At 46.5% G+C, this 18,545-nt stretch overlaps 2 protein-coding genes across 3 annotated transcripts in view; both read left to right on the top strand.

Annotated features, from left to right (window-relative positions):
* Inpp5b (inositol polyphosphate-5-phosphatase B) overlaps positions 1-2,985 on the top strand; it is a 68,322-nt gene extending 65,337 nt beyond the window's left edge. The window contains 2 exon segments of the mRNA XM_052716556.1: positions 1,109-1,220; positions 2,176-2,985. Coding sequence (XP_052572516.1) covers positions 1,109-1,220; positions 2,176-2,291 — 228 coding nt within the window. The 3' untranslated portion in view covers positions 2,292-2,985.
* Positions 2,986-3,650: 665 nt separating this feature from the next.
* Mtf1 (metal regulatory transcription factor 1) overlaps positions 3,651-18,545 on the top strand; it is a 50,357-nt gene continuing 35,462 nt past the window's right edge. The window contains exons 1-2 of one of the 2 annotated variants that reach the window (XM_052718840.1): positions 3,651-4,184; positions 5,979-6,434. In XM_052718840.1, the coding sequence (XP_052574800.1) occupies positions 6,030-6,434 (405 nt within the window). In that variant the 5' untranslated portion in view covers positions 3,651-4,184; positions 5,979-6,029. The remainder of the gene's footprint in view (positions 4,185-5,978; positions 6,435-18,545) is intronic. The other variant, XM_052718839.1, reaches the window with a different exon arrangement.

The following is an 18,545-nucleotide window of genomic DNA, read 5'->3' as shown; positions in this document are numbered from 1 at the left end:
AGTGCAGTGGCTTGGAAAATGAATATCTTCCCTTCTCCTGCAGTGGCCTGGAAGATTACCATCTTTCTTTCTCAAGCCTGCTTCCTCTCATGTCCCTTTTGCTTTTAATAGCATCACCCTTAGTTCCAGTGACTCAACCCTGAAACCTGAGTCATTTCTGATTCCTCCCTCTCCTCGCCTCCCACGTGCCCAGTCCCATTGATCTGTCACTTTCCCACTCTCCCATCATCACTCTGCTGACGTGGTCCTGTGCTCTGTGTTAATGCGCTCCCTCTGTTCTCCATTTTGCATGCTACAGTCAGATCGTGAACTTAATGGTGCCTTCCTATTGGACAAAGCCATACTTACCTCTTTGTTCACTGTTAGTTAATGACACCCCCCCACCCCCCACCCCCGCCTCTGTGAGACAGGGTCTCCTGTGACTCTGTCTGGCCTGGAATTCAGTGTGGCCCAGATTGACCTCAGATTCACTATCCTTCTGCCTCAGCTTTCCAAGTGCTGGGCTCACAGGTGTGCATCACCAAACCCAACTTAACTGATAGAATAATGTACAACAGTTGCCAACAGTACAGGTTCCAGAACCCTCGCTCATATCCATTGAGTCTGAGTATCTTCTGGAACCTATCTTTTCCTCCAGCTCCCTGGTTGATTCTGCTGTGCAGATATGTGGGCTATTCACTGGATTCCTGCCTGGATCACCCTTCCAGGCGTAGGGCCTGTGCAGCCAGGATATTCCTGCCAACATTGACGCCTCCTGTTATCCCTGCTTGTCATCTTGCTTTCTCTTGCCTTCTGTGCCCCCGGTACCCCAGTCCTCACTGCTACAAGTCTAATATTATCTTCTTTGCAAGACCCAACTATAATGTATTAATTCCCTTAAGTTGTCTGAGAATATAGAAGTTCTCAGAATTAGAAGTCTGACCTCTAAATTCATGCAGGATTTGACCTTTGTGCGGGTTTGGTACTTACGCCAAGTGGTGAGTGATTAGCTCTGTGTGCATTCATACTCACATTTGTAACTCATGTTCTCAGTTCCTGGAAGATAGCAGGCAATTGGTCAAGTAATTGAGTGAGTGAAGCTGCAAACACCACCCCTCCCCTCTTTCAGGTCATTTCTACTCTCCCTACATTCCACAAAAATGTCTTCAACTACTTGATGGCGTTTTTGCAAGAGTTGCTGAAAAATTCAGCAAAAAATCATTTGGATGAAAATATTCTGGGTAAGTAGCCAAGTGTCTAGGGCAAGCATCTCTACAGAGTCACTGAGCAAGGAGGTGGAATTAAAATGTAATTTCTTTTCTACATTCACCTCTTTTCCTCCCTTTTCCCCCCATTGCCTTTACTTTTTTTTTTTTTTTTTAAGACAGGGTTCTCTGTGTAGCAGCCCTGACTGTTTTGAACTCACACAAGATCCACCTGCCTCTCCCTCCCGAGGCTTTTTTAAATTTTTAAAAGACAGGGTCAAGTTATGTCTGTTGTCAGAGCTGGCCTCAAACTCACCATGTAGCTCATAATGGCCTTGGGCTCAGGATGCTCTTGCCTTGGTCTCCTGAATGCTGCCTGTGTGCCACTGTGCCCTATTCTGGACCAAGTTTACATGCACATAGTTTGTTTGAGGCTGGAAGTATGACTTAGTGGTAGGACACTTGCCTAGCATGTGCCAGGCCCTGGAGCTCCCTGTTTTGGCTAGACTAGCTGGCTGGCAAGTCCCCAGGATCCACCTCTCTGCACACCCACATCACTGGGGTTACAGGTGTATGTCAGTGTGCCTGACTTTTATGTGGGTGCTGGGGATCTGCTCTCAGGTCTTCTCTGATGTCTGCATGGCAGGCACTTTACTCACTGGGCCATCTCCCCAGCCCCTATTTCTTTTTTGAGGCAGAGTCCCACTGTATAGCTCAGGCTGGCCTGGAACTGAAGACTGGTGGGAATACAGACATGTACCACCGCACCTCACTGTCTGTTTTTTCCAAGAAGAAAATACCTGGGCATATTGGTGCACATCTTTAACCCCAAGACTCGGGAGGCAGAGGCAGGTGGATCTCTTGAGTTTGAGGCAGCCAGGGCCTGCCTTTAAAAAAAAAAAAAAGAAGATTGCTTTGGGGTGGTTCATCCTCCCTCCTAGCCACCCTAGTGTCCTTGTTGCTAAATGTTTTCTGTTTCTGTCATGCACAGCTAGTATATTTGGCAGCTTACTGCTCCGAAACCCAGCTGGTCACCAAAAGCTTGACATGGCGGAGAAGAAGAAGGCCCAAGAGTTTATTCACCAATTCCTCTGCAGTCCAGTCTGAACCTCAGTACTCCTGTTTTACCCACGGCAGCCACAATCGTCAGCCCCACCTGTTTCAGCTCAAGAGCTGACCTAACATGCTCTGAGGCCAGCTGGAAGCAAGAACGGCAGCTATGTGTGTCTTGAGCCTAGACCTGCCTACCCCTTACCCATGCCGTTGGCTGGTACACCCTTTGCTGACTTGTGAAGACATGGGGGAAATCCACAATAATAGAACTGACGTTCAGTATTCAACTTTAGTTATTTAACACAAGTAGATCTCTATTCATTTATATTTAAAAAAATTTTTAAGTAACTGTACTTTGCCTTACTCAACCTGCCTCCAGGACATGTATGTATGTCAGTGAGTTTCCTGCATCCCAGACTCATAATTAGATATTTGGACTAACGGAAGTCCTTGAAGGAGAATGAGTTGGACAGCAGGAATTTGGTTAGATGTTCTGGATAAACAAGTTTTAGCCATTCCAGATGCTTCCACTGTCCAAACTGAGGACGGACATGTATATACATAGGGCGACTCTGTCCCTGTTCTACTCAGCTCCAAGGCCTCTCGGTCGCCCCTAAAAGCACAGAAGAGAGGAGGCTGAGGTGAAACAAGTGGGATTTTGTAGGCCAGCCAGTCCTCCCAACTGTATATAATGCATCCCCTCCCATATGTGTAATATATTTTAATGATAAATGTATTTTTAACTGTCGTGATTGTATGGTTTTTTTTCCTCTTATTTCTTTAGTTATGTGTGTGGGGGTGGGGGTGGTATATGCATGTGTGAATGCTGGTGTCAGGAGAGGCCAGAGATCCTTGTGAACCTGGAATTACAGGCGGTTGTGAGCCACCCAGTGTGGGTTCTGGGAATTGAACTCAGGTCTTCAAGAGCAGTAGGTGGTCTTAACTTTTGAGTCTTCTACCCTCATTCCCCTCTCTCAAAATATGGTAATTCTTGAGAGCTGGGCCTTTGTGGCTTAAGCACAGAAGCAGCTGCTCAGGGGCCAAAGAGACATGTGTGGCAGTCTGGTGTGTGAGAGTCACTGTTCAGTATTACCCCAGCAGAGGATAGCACAGCAGTTTGGGTCTGAACCCTGATCTAGCGTAGAAGGGCATTGAATCAACCTAAACAGTCTAGAGGAGTCGCTCTTGAGGAAAATAAGCAGTGGCTTATGCGAGGGTCTAATAGTGATATTTACAGGACTATAGTAGAAGTACGCGCGAAATCGCTTATTTGGCTTTGCAATACCAGGTAGTGGTTTCAAGGGTCTGTAGGACGAGTGATAACAGCTGAAGCGGGGACGGGCCAGTAGGTGGCGCTGAGCCTCCCGAGCGCGAGGACCCTCCCTGGGACAGGAAAGTTGGGACTGCCAGCTCCGGCGGGCGGGCGTGAGAACTGGAAGCGTTTGGGGCACTCTGCTCTGCTTTCGGGTCCTGGGGCCTCAGCCAGGTGAAGGAACTACGCTGCGTGACGAGGGCGCAGTGGAGGGAGAAGAGGGATGCTGCGGGCTGGCCCGCGCGTCTGGAAGGCGGCAGCCGACTGCGTCCTTCCTTACTGCGCCCTTCCCGCTGCAGCTAAGGGCGCAGCCCGGGCTGAGGACACCCCGGGTTCTTGGCGAATGTCGCGCGCTCTCCCGCGCCGGAGGCCGCCGCTCCCTACGGTCAGCTTCCCCAAGCCGCCCAGCAGTTCCTGACGCCCCTACCCCGCCCACGGCCCGCCGGCTGGAGGCGCGGTCTCAACCCCTGGACAGCAAGAGCCAATCAGAAGCAGCAGCGGGCGCAGGGACCCGCCGGCCTCTCCTTCCTCCGGAAAGCGGAAGCGGAAGTGACGCCAGGGACAGGTGGGGGCAATCATGGTGCCGCTGGGGAGGGGAGAAGCTGCCGCTGCCGCCGTTGCCGGGAGCCGCGGAGGTAAAAGCAGAAGCTGGACTCGGCTGGGGCTGGGACTCCCCGGGGGGCGCGGGACTTGGGCTCCCTGGCGAAGCCGTTCCCAGTAGAGACTTCATGCCACTCACTGGAGGGACCCCACCCCTCCTCCGTTTCCATGGGGATGGGTATCCAGCCCCCCTTCTCTGTTTCCATGGAGACCCGGACCCTGCCCCTCTTCGCCCAGCTCGTAGCCCCCAGCCTGCCTCGGGGTTTTTCTATGTTAGCCCTGGACTGGGGGTGCTTTCCCAGTCAGGTTCCTTCTGCCAGTCTCTCAGGGGTGCGCGGTTCGCACTCCTCGGCCACACTCACACCTCCTGGTCTTGTTTGTTACGGAAAGTTGGTCTCCGCGTTGCCGCCGAAGGTGCCGGGGCAGCCCACCGGGAGCTCTCGGTATTCTTATCTCTCCTCTCAGATACAGAGAAACGTGCATTTCTAGGGTTGCGTAAGCAAAGGTTCGGGCTGGTTCCTCTCAGATTAGATCCCTTGACCTGTGTCTTGTAACTACCTCGCCTTGTCACTCTGGCTTGTAAAGGCTCACTTGCTAACCCTGAGCAGAAGAGAAAGTGCAGAACCAGGCTGAAAGCCAAGTGATGTGCTGATTATTTTAAATTCTCCTTTTGTGTCTGCCAAACCCACAATTGTAGAACCTGTGTGTTTTCGGGGCAAGGAAGAATCACCATTCCAGACCATGAAAGCTTCAAATTTGGTAATTTCCTCAACAGACTGTATCTTCGAAAAAAAGACTATCTGCTCGTCTGTCCTTCATTTTGTTGACATTTCCTGAGTTCCTTGTGTCAGTATGCTGTGCTAGGGACAGCTTTTCAGAGCAGAAAGCCTAGTCACACTGTACAGGCATACTCTCTGGTCCATGTCATGTTTTAGGATATAACTATTTAAAATGATTTGCATTAGCAATGCTTTATTGGGGATTAACCCCGCCACTCCATGTGTTCTGGAAACGACAGAAGGAATCCATCCTGTTTCTGCTGTTTGACAGGATCGTGCTTTACATGTAGTTTCTCTTTCACTCCTTATGAGGCAGGAACTATCAGTCCCACTGTAGAAAGACAAGGCACAAACAGGTTGGCCAAGCAGTAAAGGGCAAAACCAGGATTTGTAGGTGATTATGTTCAAAGCATTGTTTCTGCACCGTCAACTACATGAGGCTGTGTACTGCCTCCCAGAGTGATTGAAGGGGAGGGTGTTTGAAGGGGAGTGCCTCCCTTAAGGTTTATAGCCACTGTTCCTTGAGGCAGCGACCTGATTGCTCTTTTCTCCTCATCAGATGCATATCCATCTTTAAAGTGTGTGACAATAAATTACTTAGAAGGTTTTGTGAACTGCTAACTATAAGTTTTTGAAAAAAAGAAAAGATATATTGCTTTCCCTTAAGAGTGACTGATTTTGCCAAATTTCAAATATTTCCAAGGAAGGTGATTTTTTTGTTTGTTTGTTTGGTTTGGTTTGCTTTTTTTTTTTTTTCCTTTGAGATTCTCACTGTGCATTCCTGGCTCACCACCATGCCTACACCTGGATTGCTGTCTTTTTTGTTTGTTTTGAGACAGGGTTTTACCATGTAACTGTGGTTGGCCTGGAATTCACTGTGAAGACCATGTTGGCCTTGAACTCACAGAGGTCTGCCTGCCTCTGCCTCCCAAGGCCTGGTACTAAAGCTTTGGTTTGCTTTTTAGAACAAGGGAGAAGCCCCCTGAGGTGGTGAGGAGGTAGTTGAGTCTTGTGCTGTGTATGCTCTAACTCTGGTGTTGTCTGTTGCAGAAAGGCCATTACTTTGCCATTTCTCACAATTGGGCTGAGCACAACTGAACCATGGGGGAACACAGTCCAGACGACAATATCATCTTCTTTAAGGGAGAGGAAGATGACCTAACCCCGGATGACAAGATGCTCAGGTTTGTGGATGACAACGGACTGGTGCCTTCTTCATCTGGAACTGTTTATGATAGGACCACTGTTCTTATAGAACAGGACCCAGGCACTTTGGAGGACGAAGATGACGATGGACAGTGTGGAGAACACTTGCCTTTTCTCGTGGAAGGTGAAGAGGGCTTCCTGATAGACCAGGAAGCAATGTCCCAGGGTTATGTACAACACATTATCTCACCCGATCAGATTCATTTGACTATAAACCCCGGTTCCACGCCCATGCCAAGGAACATCGAAGGTGCGACCCTTACTCTGCAGTCGGAATGTCCAGAAACAAAGCGGAAAGAAGTAAGTAAAGCAGCCGATGAGGGCCCAGTGTGGCTGTGGGGCAGCCCTTACGCAGCGTGCTGCTGGCAGTTTTCACGGGGTTAAAGGAGCTCCTGGGCTTAGAGCCTGCGGTAGTCTTGCCTGTCAACAACACATCTGCTTCCTGTTTTGTGTTGACTGCTTTCTAGAACTGTTGGATTGTATGGTCACATTGTAATTGAGGAATACTACATTGTAATATCTCAGATTTTCCTCTCCAAATCATAAATAAAGTAGAAATTTCACCAAAGTGAATTCATGTTTATACTGTGAAAGTAACAGCGTGACTCCTCTGATAGCAGAGTGACTAGATTTGTGTGTAATAACTAGAACTGGCTATAAATGATTTTTTTTTGAGATGCCTGCAGGAGTGTGCTTTATTAATTTAGTGAATATTTAATGGATAGTAACTGGTAGTTTTTATAATTCAGGCAAGAGACCACAAATGAGACCAGGTTATCTAAAAGTTGTCACATTTATATTCAGATAATGTGGATGAAGTAATGCCTTTCAGGATATCTTGGAAACTGTAAAGCATTTTTCAAATTGTAGTGGTGAATTTGAATGAAATAAATGGTATGGCTTAAAGATAGTGAGTGGTAAACATTATTCAGGAACTAGTGCAAGTTCATTTGGAAAAAACCAGGTCACTGCCAGTTCCTGTGCTGAGGACTGAATGTCAGGTACTACCAAGCAGAAATAGGCTTCATTTCTTGAAATATTTTCCTTTTTTGATGTAGTGAATGTTTGAATTTTCATTCATGACATTTGACTTTTCCTTTAAGCGTGGAATGCCTGCCTGGCATACATGAGGGCCTGGTCTCTAGTACTGCAAATAAACGAATGAATAAATAAATGGATATCTTAGAGCTGTAGATACCTTAGAGAGACCATCATTCCCTACCTCCCCATCCGTGGACACAGTAATCTTTGCAGCATCTCTGACATCTGTTCTTCGGTCTGTGCTTGCACACTTCTAGAATAGCTCAGGCCGGTGCATTGGTTGGCCTGCTCTGATTGCTCGGAAGCTTTGCCTTGTATAGGACTAAAGCCTGTCTTCGTGTAGTGCTGTTCCCAGCCTCCAGTTCTGTATTCCTGATAACTCTTCTTCCACGGGGCAGCCTGCACATTTTTAAAGGTCCCGTCATGTTCTTTGGTACAAGCTAGCCACCTACACTCAAATACCTTTCTGATGGCATTTTCCCCCTAGTCTGTCATCAATCTGGTATCCTTTAATTGAAGGAATTCCAGTTTTCCAAAGTCCTTTTAAAATCCAGAGTTGAGCATAATCTCACAGGAGTGAGTCAGCAGTGCCTGGCGTGTGGCTCTTATCTGTCTCTTCATCTGGACACTGTACTACAGTGACTGTGTCATCTGGGTTTTATTAGCAACCTCTCACTGTTGGTTTGTACTTGGAAACCTCTAGAATAGTGATTCTCGACCAGGGGTAGTTTTGCCCCCCAGGAGACGTTTGGTTGTCACATTGGGGAAGTGCTGCTGGAATCTTGTAGGCAGGGGCTAATGATGCTGTTAGATATTTTACAATGTACAGGACAGCCTCTGACAACAAATAATTACCCCAGATGTGCTCAGGGCTTGGATGGAAGAGCCCTGTTCTGCATTATCATGGGTGCAGCTGTCAAGTTTTGTGCTGGTGAAGGTAGACATGCTTAGAAGCCTTTGGAGTGTCTCCATACTGAAATTTTCTTGTTGGTTTCAACCCAGTATGTGAGCTTGTATCGGGGTTCCTCTGCCTTCAACAGACTCTATTATTTGTTGTTGCTGGTGTTCTTTTTGAGATGTCTCGTGTAACCCAAGCTGGCCTCCAACTTGCTATGTAGTTACAGTTGACCTTGAACTCCAGATCTCTTGCCTTCCCCTTTCCAGCTAAGATGACAGGTGTGCACCTGGCCTCACCAACATTTGTCAAGCAAGGTGCTGTGATTGTAGACGACGATTTGCAGCAAAGAGGTAGAAATACCTGAGGGCAGTAGTGTGAGCATTAGAGATAAAGTGGTCAGTGTGAAGGGTACCAGGGCTGTATTTGGGAACACAAGGAACTTGCTCACCTGTGCGCTTAGGCTAGCCTTCAAGGTGTCTTAAAAATGTGTTCAGTTTATGAGAAAAGCAGGGCATGAGTATTTCTGAGAGATGGGGACAATGTGAACAAAGAGAGGGAGGTAGAAAGCGGAGGCCCCTTCCCCTCTTTAAGGAGTGGCCAGCTGACCCCCTAAAACAGAGTTAGAGTGTATGTGTGTGTGTGTGTGTGTGTGTGTTTTCTTTTTTGAAACAGAGTCTTGTTGTGCAGCTCAAGCTTTTCTCAAAGTGGCGATCCTCCTGCCTTTCTAGTGCTGGGATTACAGGCATATACCACAGGTGGCCAGTACATTTTTCTGTAAAGGGCTAAACAGTAAATGTTCTTGTCCTTACAGACTATGTGGTCTCTGTTACAACCAGTCAGCTCTTCAGTTGTAACACAAAATCAGCCATAGACAATGCGTAGGTGGGCTGGGGGTGGAGCTCAGTCTGGATCACATGCCACAAGGCCCTGGGTTCGATTCCTGGCACCACAGTAAAGGAAAAAGATAGCATGTAAATGAGCGTGCTGTCCCTGAATTGACTTTCTGGCAGTAGTGAGTGTGTCAGTCCTTGGACTAGCATCCAGGGAGTAGCAGGGGATAGGGATAGACGGCAGAGATCCAAACCCAGAAAGCAGTGATAGCTTGCTGAGGGTTTGTGCTGTTAGAAGCAGTGACAGACTTGTGGATTTGGGAGCCAGGAGTAATGTGACTAGAGGAGCATTTTAGAGCTGGGTATAGTGGTGCACACCTTTGATCCCAGCACTTGGGAGGCAGAGGCAGGTGGATCTCTATGAGTTTGAGGCCAGCCTGGTCTACATAGTTCTAGGACAGCTAGAACTATATAGTGAGATCCTGTCTCAGAAAAGCAAAGGAGGAGCATTTTAGAAGGGGTATTCTGACAGCAGCAGGTAATTAGGAGACAAAGAAAAGAAAGGATTTAATGGCCTGCTAGAAGACACTTGAGTTTCATTTAACTGATGAAGGAAAGAATCTAAGACCCAAGGAATTTTGTATGCTGTTGGAATTTGCATAATGAGCCCTGAGTTGAATGTGAGTCAAAAGGTTTTTAATCATGTCCATTGAAAAGATTTGTCTAAGCCAGGTGGTGATGATGCATGCCTTTAATCCCAGCAGTCAGGAAGCAGAGGCAGGCGGATCTCTGTGAGTTTGAGGCCAGCCAACAGAGTGAGTTCCAGGACAGCCAGGGCTACACAGAGAAACCCTGTCTTGAAACCCGCCCTCCCCCCCCCCCCAAAAAAAAAAGGAAAGAAAGAAAAGATTTGTCTAAGACTGCTGGTTGATGAGTGGGTAAAGATTTTAGTAGTTGAGAGTCTATGAGGATGGATAATTGAGTCATGTTCAGGCTGCGTGCTGAAGACAAGAGTGACTGGCTCTGCCTTCTGCCCGCTACCTCCCACTCTAGACGGTGAGTCTGTTAACAAGAATTGGGGCAAGAGGAAAGTTTGGTGGAAATGGGTAACTTTGGTTGGTGTGTACTGAACGTGTAGTCCTTGCGAGTAAGGAGCACAAGTTGAAACCCACTGGAAATGTGGCTCTGAGGTCAAGGAAATGACACGGATCCTAGAACCCTTCGGGTGGCTTTATGAACACGAAAGAAGCTAGGGACTGGAGAGAGAAGGGGAGCCAGAGAAGAAGACAGGAGTCAAGAGAGGGTGGAATGTGCTGTTCTGAACTCCGGGTCAGGAAGGCTGACTTCCTGTGTGACCTGGAAGAGGGACCGAGGAGCTGGAGAAAACAGCAGTTCTGTCTCTTGTTCAGCTGTTGCTCACAGTTTGAAAGGGCCGTCAGTTGAGCCTGGGGCACGGAGCGTATGAGTGGGGTAGAGGTAAACTGGGATGAGAGAACAGGATGTGTGAAGTTGTGTTTTGTTTTGAAAGTTTGAGACTTGGAAGAAAATTGAGGTAGCAGTAGCTCGGGGGCATTGAAACTTTTAAGTTTAGAAAGTTTGAGCTGGGCGCGCAGAGGCGATAGATGGAGTTCCAGGCCAGATAGGGGCTACATAGTGAGACCCTATTTCTAAATTAATTAATTAAAGCCTGAAAAGTTTTGACGTAGTTTAGAACCTAGCTTTAGGCCACCCTCAGTTAATGATTACTGTATGAGTGTTCATGAGCAAATGTTTGAGAAATACTAAGTAAAATCAAACCACTTCAGAACTTATCAGGCAGGACCTTCAACTTGCTAATAACTTAAGAAAGAAAAAAAAAACCAGAATTTAATAAATGCTATAAGCTTATGCTAGAAACCATTTTCCAGGGATTAGTAGAGCACGTTTTAGGAGATGCTGACCTAGGCAGAAGAGAAGTTGGGAGGGAGGGGTTATGCAATCTGATGGTAGCTGTCACTGTCCTGCTTTGTGCTCCTTAGCTGCTGCTGCTGCTAGCAAGCCTGGCTCACCCCATTCCTTTCTTCAGGCCATTTAATGGTGACCAGGACAGGGTCAAGGATGCTGTGAGCTCTTTGTCCAGTGTCCTGGGGGTTTGACTCATTCTAGGCTCTTCCCTTCCTCTTGAGTTTCTCCCTCCATCCTATACATAAGGTCTATGTAGAAGATTCTATAAACTAGACTTTTTTTTTTGAACTGGGTTTTAACTGCAGCCTAGGCTGGCCTCAGACTCACAGCAGTCTCTTGAGGTCCAAGATTAGAAACGGGAGCCACTGCCCTGGTCTTAAACTGGTATTAGGCTCAGTAAGGTTTGGAGCTTCGATGGAGATCAGGAAGAAGTAGCCTCAGCCCTAGTCTTCGGAGGCCAGACATTCAGGAGGCTTGCCTTCCAGAAGCACACTCTTACAGTCATTGATTGACAGTGATTTTATTTTGGCTTTCAAATCCACTTAGTTGGCCTGAGGAGGCCGGTGTTTACGGATGATAACAGCTGCATGATCTTTAACCACCCTTGTCCCTGGAACCTGTTTTAAACTTGGCTTTTTTTTTTTTTTCTTCTTCTTCTTTCTACATGGCATTCACAGGTACTGCTCTTGAGAAATGGAATCTTTTGATAACTACTCAGTCTTCTTGGCTTCCTAAGCAGCTTAGTTTCTGAGTCAGATGTTAGCCTGATTTTCCTGTTTACCCCTGATTGTACCTTTGTTCCCTTTGGTGTGCAGTTGGCTTACTGATTGCTTTATTATTATTATTATTTTTTCATCATGCTTGTCTTACGCAAAAACAAGCCAACCAGAACCTTGCCACACATGCCGTCTCACCCTACCACAGGACCTCTGGGCATCCTAACCCTTAATTCACATTTCAGGTTCTCATCCTAACTCTTCACTGCTTTCTCCCTGTGGATTGGTAGCTTTGAGAGCACCTGTCAAAGCACTGTCCTTCCGCATCTTGTATACTCAAATGCTTTCCCCTCCAGGTTGCTGAGCAGCTGTTCCTCGGGTGGGTTCGTGTGGTCCATGGTTCCCCAAACTTTTCTTGCTTCTCTGTTCTTCCAGAGAACCTGCCAGGGAGTGTCCAGTTGCCTGCTCACCTCCTCTGCCAGCACCACAGTGGTGAACATAATGCATTCTACCAACCTTCCCACCTTTATGCTAAATAGTTGGCAGATAAGAAGAAACCCAGGGCCCATAAGCCAAATATGTGTTCATGATGTCCTGAATATTTCAGACCATTGATTGGGAAAGAATGGTGTTTCTTGCAAGAAGCAGGTGCAGTGTTCTCTGAATACTGCTCCTAGTGTATTGCACAGTAATTGGATTATTCTCAGTGGCATTCTAAAACGATGCCATTCCTATTCCTTCTCCTTTTTTAAAATTTCATTTTAGATTAAAAATTTTTGTTGTTTTTATTTTATTTATTTATTTATTTATTGGGACAGAGTCTCTGTATAGTCCTGGAATCCTGGATCTCCCTATGGCCAGGCTGGCCTCAAACTCACAAAGATCCTCCTTGCCTCTGCCTCCCAGGTACTGGTATTAAAGGCGTGTGCCACCACACCTAGCTGAGTTTATTTAGCCTGACAGATTTTAAGTAATAAAGGGGTTAGAAGTGGGATGGCTTGTGCCTGTAATAATGCCAGCACCTTGGGAGGCTAAAGCAGAAGCTTGCCATGAGTTTGAGGCAAGGCTGGGCTACATGGTGCTTTCCTGGCCAGCCTGGGTTACAGTGAGCAATCCTGTCTCAAGAAAACCAAAGGGGCACAACGAAAGTAAGGGGGATTTGACTCCAGTGTTCAGAGCCCTTTACAGTTTGTCCTTTATTTCAGGAAGACTGATTCCAGACTGTTCCTCAGTGGGAATCCTCGGGGAGTGGAGCCATGCACTCAGACACACCCACCTTCCACTCTGCATACCACGATTACGTTTCTTCACAGATCCCTGTTCCACTCCCACGGGATTGCCATTCAGAACTAGGACAGATGAGCCTGTCACTGCTTGAGAGTGTAGTGTTAAGGACCCGCCCGCCCCTTTCCCTCCGAGGTCTGGCTTCACTGACTTTTGTCAGGTATCTACCAGAGAGCGGTAGGGCAAGGCTGGGGGCTCCTCGTGGCTCTGCTGAGGTCCAGAGCAGAGTGTGCTTTCCACGTGCCACCAGGTGAAGCTGGCTTGTCGGTGTCTTCTCCACGTCGGCATGGGTACCTGCCCCCGTCCTATCGCCGAGGCCCTCTGGCCCGGCAGAGGAGCTTGGCTGGTTGTCTGCACACCCTGGTTTTTAAAGTTGGTACCGAAGGAACTCTGGGTCTTCAGTTGATATTTTCTATGGACTGTATTAGGTTTTGCTGACATTTTGTTCTTGTAAGAGTGGGCGACAGTGCTTGAAATTTGGTGTTCTCCCCTTATTTAAATCCAGCCTATTCCAAAAACTTTCTTCTTCGAAAGATGATTTCAACCTTGGTCTCCTGTTTTTGTTCTAGTGTGTGCTAGCAGTGCGGCCCTGGCAAGCTGCTCCCTGTCCTCTCTTGTAAAATGGAAATAAAATCTCCCACTGCATTCTGTGAAGATGCAGTGAGATTTATGTAACATGAAGCGTACATCAGTATATGATGCCTCAGATGTCAGGCGCCGGGTCTGGTTCATCCATTGTTCAGTCACACGGTTTTTTCTTTTGTTTTTCCTTTCTCACAGGCCCCTGTTCCAAAAGGTTCAGAGGTCATCTCTAGTTTTAGAAAGGTTAAAAATGTCAAGGCTTCTTTGTTAGGAACTGGTTTGGGAAGCATGTTCTCTGTAAATTGTGGTTGGAGACAGAAGTGTTAGTGCGTGCTGAGGAGACTGAGGCAGGCAGATCTGTAAATGTCAAGGCCAGTCTGGTCTACATAGTTCAAGGCTAGTTAGAGACTGTCTTAAAAAGTTGGAGAAATGTGATTGGGTTCCAAGAGAGCCCACAGAAAACTTGGTCCCAGCTTACATAGCTGGACTTTCCTATGAACGTGACTGTAACTGGGATGGGTTGTTGTGTGTTGTTTGTTTTGTTTTGGAGGAGCTGGGATTGAGCCCAGGGCCAGATGATGCCAGGCCAGTGTTTTACCACTGAGATATATCCATTCATCTTTGTTTGTTTTTTAATTTATTTATTTATATGAGTATTTTGCCTGCATGTATGTCTGTGCCCCACATGTGTGCCCGGTACCTGTGGAGACAGAAGACACTTGATCCCCTGCAACTGGAAGTACAGCTTGTTGAAAACCACTGTGTAGGTGCTGGGAATTGAACCTGGGTCCTCTGGAAGAGCAGTCAGTCCTCCTAACCACTTAACCATCTCTCTAGCTCCTCTTTTTAAAAAAACTTTTAATTTTGAAATAGGTTCTCCCTAAACTGTTCAGGGTGGCTTTGAACTCAGTCTGCAGTGTGGGGACCATTGTACTGGGATTCCCTTTCCATATCTTTCTGGGTAGCTGAGATCATAGACCTGAGCCAACAGACCACGCTTTTAACTGTGTTATAAAATGAGGACATCTGTGGTCCCCATGCAGAGGTTGGTGAACACCAGTCCTTGCCAATCTCTTGTCTTCATTCTCGGCTTCTCGTGATTTCCTTGGTACTAGCCCTTTGAAAAATTACTTCCTTGGTGTGTTGTTCGAATCTTAGATGATCTTTTAATTAAAAAAACCTAGAGCCAGATATCAGGGTGAAAGCTGAAAGATCAGAGAAGCAGAGCAGCCAGCCACTAGTTCTTACCTCTACGAAATTCTCAGTCTAAAGAGAGTGAGTTCCTGTTTCCTCACGCCTTATATACCTTTCTCTGCCTAGACATCACTTCCTGGTATTAAAGTCGTGTGTGCTTCCTAGTACTGGGATTAATGGTGTGTGCCACTGCTGCCTGGCTCTGTTTCCAGTGTGGCCTTGAACTCACAGAGATCCAGCCAGGATCTCTGCCTCCCGAGTGATAGGATTAAGGGTGTGTGCCACCGTCTGGCCTCTATGTCTAATCTAGTGGCTGGCTCTGTCCTCTGATCCTCAGGCAAGTTTATTAGGGTACACAATTTATCACCACAATGGTGGATATATGGGGCACCAACATCCTACAGCTAAAAGTGAAGGCTTTAATATAATTTGGTATTTCACCTTTTTAACAATCATAGAATAGACACTGTTAGCCCCTATTTTACAGATGAAAAAGTTAAAGCATAGAAACACCTAGCTGTCACAATCCCAGTGCCAGGAGACAGAGACAGGAGGATCCTAAGGGTTCTCTGGCTGTAGAGTCCAAGAGCTCCAGATTCAGTGAGAGACCCTGTCTCAGAAAATAATGTGGAGGCCTGGTGTGGTGACCCATGCCTTTAGTCGGAACACTTAGGAGGCAGAAGCAGGTAAATTTTTGTGAGTTTGAGGCCAGCCTGGGATACATAGTGAGACCTTGTCTATAAATAAATAAGGTAGAGCAAGGTAGAAGACCATATCTGATGTCAACCTCTGTCTTGTGCGTGCTGACACACCCAAGTGCACACACCCTCATACACACCTACTCCAGAGCACACACGCCTGCGAATAGAAACATCCAGTTCTCAAGTGGTGAAGTTGAGACTTGAACTGAGGATTGTCTGGATGCCAAAGTTAATGCTTTTTATGATAACGTACCAGTTTACAAAGGTCGTAGTCAAGACACAGGCCTGTTGGCTGCTAACAGGACTGAGAAATGAAAGGGCATTTAGTTCCGAATGGGTAGAGGGATGAGGTGTGGACACAGCTCTGGAGAGTGATGGAAGCGTGAATTCAGCTCTGCTAGGCATCGAAGAAATGGCACCAGTTCAGAGCACTTAGATTTGTGATTCAAGAGTTTTGATTATATTTGGAATAGAAGAAACCAGTGCTAGTGTGGGGAGCAGTTTTGGTATGGGGAAAGGGGACAGGAAGTCACTAGTGATGGCGAAGAAAGGGTAGAGTTCGAATTCTCCCCCTAGGGTTTTGGGTTTTTTTTGTTGTTGTTGTTGTTTTGCTTTTCAGTTTTTGAGACAGAATCTTGCTGTGTGTAGCTGTTGTTAGCCTGTAACTTGCTATCTAGTTCAGTCTAGCTTCAAAGTTAGAGCAATCCTCCTGCTTCTGCCTCTGCCTTCTGAGTGCTGGGATCAAAGGCTTGCACCAGCACACTCAGTCTGGAAAGTGAGTTCTGTAGCTGAAACCAGCAGCCAATCATTTATTTATGAGTGTTGGTCTGCTCTGGGCTCAGAACCAGGGACTCCCTTTATTGCAGTGTGTAGAGTTGAATTCTCTCCATCTCCCTTTTTCTTCCAACAGAAGCCCAGGCTTTTTTTTTCTTTTTCTACCTTTGAAGAATGTTGTCTCCTGAAATTCTGCCGCTGCCTTTTCTGCTCATGCTTATCTCCTGCACCTGTTGTTCTCTGCTTCTGTCGCCTGAGTGCTGTGATCATCTTTGCTAAATGTTCCTGGTTTAGAACCGTTCAGAACATTCTGTAAACCTCTGAGCCTCATACCTTCTGGACATTCACACCATCACACTCCATGTTTAGTAAACTCACCCGGGTGTCTCTGTGCTCTTTAGCAGCTGTCTGAGGCCATGTGGGAAAATTAAAGTTGGGCATAGACGTCTTAAGGTTCTTTGAAAAACAAGTTTTCTTCATGTCCATTGGAGTCTCCAGTGACAATATGTTCTTCTCACAAGATACTGTCATTCATTTTGACAGGCAGGCTACTTATGTGTGACCCTTCCCCGAAGTCTCTGGGTTCATCTGGTATGTGTCTGCTTTGTAGATAAGCTCGCCTTAGCCTGGGTCTTAAGTCCTCTGTCTGTATATTGCCTTAGTGTGCTCAGTGTCCGTTCTCGGTGCCGCGTCTCGGACGGTGTTCTTGCCTTGCCTGTCTAGTCCTCCTTTTTGTTTTGAACTTCTTGGGAGCAAGGTTGTTGTTCTTGACACTAAGCACAGTATAATTCTAGAACACAGTTCTTCAGATCCACAAATGCTGAATTTTAGTCTTATTTAAAGGTACATGATGTTGTAATATCTCTTCTTTGTAGCATGGCACACTTCATTTTTTTCAGTTTCCTGTTCTGATCCTGTTTGAGGTGGTTCAGGTTTCCCTTTTTGTGAAATTTGTTGCTATTTTAAAATAATTCTGAAAGATACTAGACAATGATGGCCACTTACTGTCTCCAGCTGAAATGAGATCATTTATTCAGTTTATTATTGGGAGAAAAGGCGTCTAGTACACAACACCACTTATTTTACTTTTTTTTTTTTTTCTTGAGACAGGGTTTCTCTGTGTAGCCCTGGCTATCCTGGAACTTGCTCTGTAGCCCAGGCTGGCCTCAAACTCACAGATCTGCCTGCCTCTGCCTCCCAAGAGCTGGAATTAAAGGTGTGCGCCACCACAGCTGAGATAGGGTCTTTATGATGTATATGTAGCCCAGCCTGGACTTGATCTTGGGTCAGCCCTCCTGAGTGCCACCATAACCAACTTCTGTCCTGTCTTTCAGTACCTTTCCTGATCTCAGTGCTTTCCTACCTTTCTGTCCAGGGTCTCTCTCCCTTTCTACTCTGCCAAGTTTTTCTGGAAGCATCATTGGCTGACTGCTCATGTTCTGGCCACTGCCCCATAGGTTAACGCTGGTGCTGGTCTTATCAATCAGTGGTCTTTGCTACATTTGACCTGGCGGACATCCTGCTCAAAACTTCTTTCCCACCTGATAGTCTTGGGGTTTGTTGTTGTTTGTATGTGTATGTGTGGGGGGTGTGCTGTACAGGTCTATTCACATATGTAAGTGCATGTGTGTGTACATGGAAGCTGAATTGATGTCCAGGGTCTTCCTTGATCACTCTCCACTTTATATACTGAGGCTGAACCTGGAACTCACCAATTCCAGCTTGTCTAGCTAGCTGTCATCCCCGGGTAGTCCTGTCTCGGTCTCCAGAGTCCTGAGAGTATGGTGGCCCTCATGGCCGAGAGGCTTTTATGTGGGTTTTATCATTATGTGGGTCTGTTTCATTCAAAATATAAGTGGAGTGAGTGCCATTTCTCCACAAGTCTAGTCTGAAGTTGTCAGTGAGCAAGACAGTGCGAGCCCTGCTCTCATGCAGTTTACAGTTTAGATGAGAGGCAGCCGTTCATTCAGTTCAGTGAGTGTTTACTTAGTGCCTGTTTTCCAGGTCCTGCTTGCCTTGCAACTAAAGGTAATAATGGAAATTGTTTAATTATATAATTGTTTAATCTTAATTATATATCTTGCACTTTAAGGAAAAGCTGGTGTCTCTCCACTGGGGATTGTTTTGGAAACACAACTTTTTCTCAGGCATCCGTGGATACTCAGGCTTCTTATGTAAAGGATCGCAGTGTTTGCATGTAGCCTGTATACATTCTCCTGTATACTTTAAATATTTAAAAGATTGATTTGTGTGCAGACACATGTGGAGGTCAGAGGACAACTTTTCTCCATCCACCGTCACATGCGTCCCAAGGATTGATCTCACCAGCAAGCATCTTTATTCGCTGAGCCATGTGGCCGCTGTGGCCTTCTCCTGTATACTTTAAATGAGCTTAGCCTACTTAGGACACGTTTAACACTGTGGAGATGCTCTAGAGATTGTTGTTT

This window comes from Peromyscus californicus, unplaced genomic scaffold (assembly GCF_007827085.1).
Source record: "Peromyscus californicus insignis strain IS unplaced genomic scaffold, ASM782708v3 Scaffold_5__1_contigs__length_169319896, whole genome shotgun sequence".
NCBI lineage: Eukaryota > Metazoa > Chordata > Mammalia > Rodentia > Cricetidae > Peromyscus > Peromyscus californicus.
The sequence above is the reverse complement of the archived record's forward strand: the minus strand, read 5'-3'. Positions and strand labels throughout refer to the sequence as shown.